Raw genomic sequence first — 2,374 nt, 5'->3', positions numbered from 1 at the left:
AGCGAGACTCCGTCTCAAAAAAAAAAAAAAAAAAGTCTGTATTTAGAGACCTAGATGAAGTTTATAAAAACTGGTTAAATATCATCAATCCATTTATGTAAGCTGTACAAGTAGTGGATACCAATTAGTCAGTTCACGTCTTGCTCCCTGAAGAAAGATTTGAAGTAAAAGAAACCTCCTCAAGCAAGCAACACACATCCCTGGCCTGTCTGCCAGGTTGTTTGGATTTTGCCGGGGAAGGAGATAGAAGGAAGAAGGGAATGGAACAGGGGAAGAGGACAATCTGGTTGAGACTGTTTCTATTCTTTTCTTTTTTTTTTTTTAAACAGCTGAGAACCAGGATAAGCCAGCTGGCTTGTTAAACACTATCCTTTAGCTTTGAGAAGAGAACCAACCTATAGTTTCATTTTTTCTCAGAGACGAAACGTCTTCTCAACAGGACTACAGTATGGAGGAAGAAAGGACTTTCTGGAGAGGGCAATGTTTGTTATTCTGATGTTAATCTTTGACTTGAGTGCCAAGCCCAGTTTCAACACTGCAAAAAAAGACTCTCAGGAAACAGCATGGGGAACTGGGGTAAAACGCTTGCGTAGTAGCTGTCTACCCACTGGGCAAGGCCTCGCTCCACCAGGGACCGGTTTATCAACACCACCTAGAAAACAAAGTTCCCTTAAAGCTTTGTCCACGACACCTGGGGGCCATCTCCCAAGCCAACACGAGCTCTCCCCTCCCCAGTTGCCACTGCAGGCAAGAGATGTACGAGACTAACAGTGTAGCCTGGACGCAATGGCTCATGCCTGTAATCCCAGCACTTTGGGAGGCCGAGGCAAGTGGAGCACCTGCGGTCAGGAGTTCAAGACCAGCCTGGCCAACATGGTGAAATCCCGCTACTAAAAATACAAAAATTAGCCAGGCATGGTGACACATGCCTGTAATCCCAGCTGCTTGGGAGGCTGAGGAAGGAGAATCATTTGAACCCAGGAGACAGAGGTTGCAATGAACCAAGATCACGCCACTGCATTCCAGCCTGGACAACAAGAGCGAGACTCTGTCTCAAAAAAAAAAAATACGAGTAACAGGGTGGGGGACATGGCTTGTACTCTAGCCAACAGGAACATTTATTTAAGCGTTCTGTTGGCTGCTGTGGCATGAGGATAGGTGTTTGTTTTTTTTCTGAGACAGAGTCTTGCTCTGTCACCTAGGCTGGAATGCAGTGGCACAATCTTGGTTCATTGCAACCTCTATCTCCCAGGTTCAAATGATTCTCCTGCCTTAGCCTCCCAAGCAGCTGGGATCACAGGTGTGCATCACCACACCCAGCAGATTTTTGTATTTTTAGTCGAGATGGGGGTCTTGCCATGTTGGCCAGGCTGGTCTCAAACTCCTGACCTCAAGTGATCTGCCCATCTCGGCGTCCCAAAGTGCTGGGATTACAGGGGTGAGCCACTGTACCCGGCCAGGATAGGCTTTTTAATATGCTGAAGAAATCTAAGCTTTCATATCATAAGATAGAAGACAGAAAAACCCAACCGACGGAAGGTCCCAGACGGTCTCACACAGGGTTTCTCCACCTTGGCACTACTGACATTTGGGGTTGGATAATTCTTTGCTGTGGGGCGCTGTCCTGAATACTATGGGATGTTTAGAGGCATCCCTGGCCTCTACTCACTAGAGGACACTGACACCACCTCCCCCAATCAGGATATCCAAAGTGTCCCCTGGGAGGTGCTTGTCTACTGTTATATCCTCTGATTAACTCAAGAGGAAACAAATCCCAGGACCAGCTCTTAATCAATCCATTACTTCGGGTCAGCAACACAGAAGGGAAAGAAGGGCAGAACTTACTTCACCTCCAACCACACTCCACAGCTGAACCAGAGGAAGACCAGCTGGACTGTAACTTGTCACCTGAAGAAGTGGGGAGGGGGGAGTACGATCTGGTGAGGTTTTGTGTCCCCACTCAAATATCATCCTGAATTGTAATCCCCATAATCCCCATGTTTCGAGGGAAAGACCTGGTGGGAGCTGATTGGATCATGAGGCGGTGTGCCCATGCTGTTCTCGTGACAGTGAGTTCTCAGGAGATCAGATGGTTTTATAAGTGTCTGACAGTTCCTCCTTCACATACTGTCTCTTGCCTGCCCGTCATGTAAGATGCGCCTCTTCCCTTTCTGCCATGAGTGTAAGTTTCCTGAGGTCTCCCCAGGCTCGCAGAACTGTGAGTCAATTAAACCTCTTTCCTTTATAGATTATTCAGCCCCGGGCATTTCTTTTTTTTTTTTTTTTTTTTTCCGAGACGGAGTCTCGCTCTGTCGCCCAGGCTGGAGTGCAGTGGCCGCATCTCAGCTCACTGCAAGCCCCGCCTCCCGGGTTT

General features: G+C 47.7%; 1 protein-coding gene across 1 annotated transcript in view; it reads right to left on the bottom strand.

The window, feature by feature from the left end:
• Positions 1–505: 505 nt before the first annotated feature.
• LOC105526116 (A-kinase anchor protein 1, mitochondrial-like) overlaps positions 506–2,374 on the bottom strand; it is a 24,058-nt gene continuing 22,189 nt past the window's right edge. Inside the window, 1 exon segment of the mRNA XM_011962007.1 lies at positions 506–652. Within this exon segment, the coding sequence (XP_011817397.1) occupies positions 530–652 (123 nt within the window). The 3' untranslated portion in view covers positions 506–529.

This window comes from Colobus angolensis, unplaced genomic scaffold (genome assembly GCF_000951035.1).
Source record: "Colobus angolensis palliatus isolate OR3802 unplaced genomic scaffold, Cang.pa_1.0 Scaffold577, whole genome shotgun sequence".
In the NCBI taxonomy this organism is placed as follows: domain Eukaryota; kingdom Metazoa; phylum Chordata; class Mammalia; order Primates; family Cercopithecidae; genus Colobus; species Colobus angolensis.
This window is presented reverse-complemented; position numbering and strand designations above follow the sequence as displayed.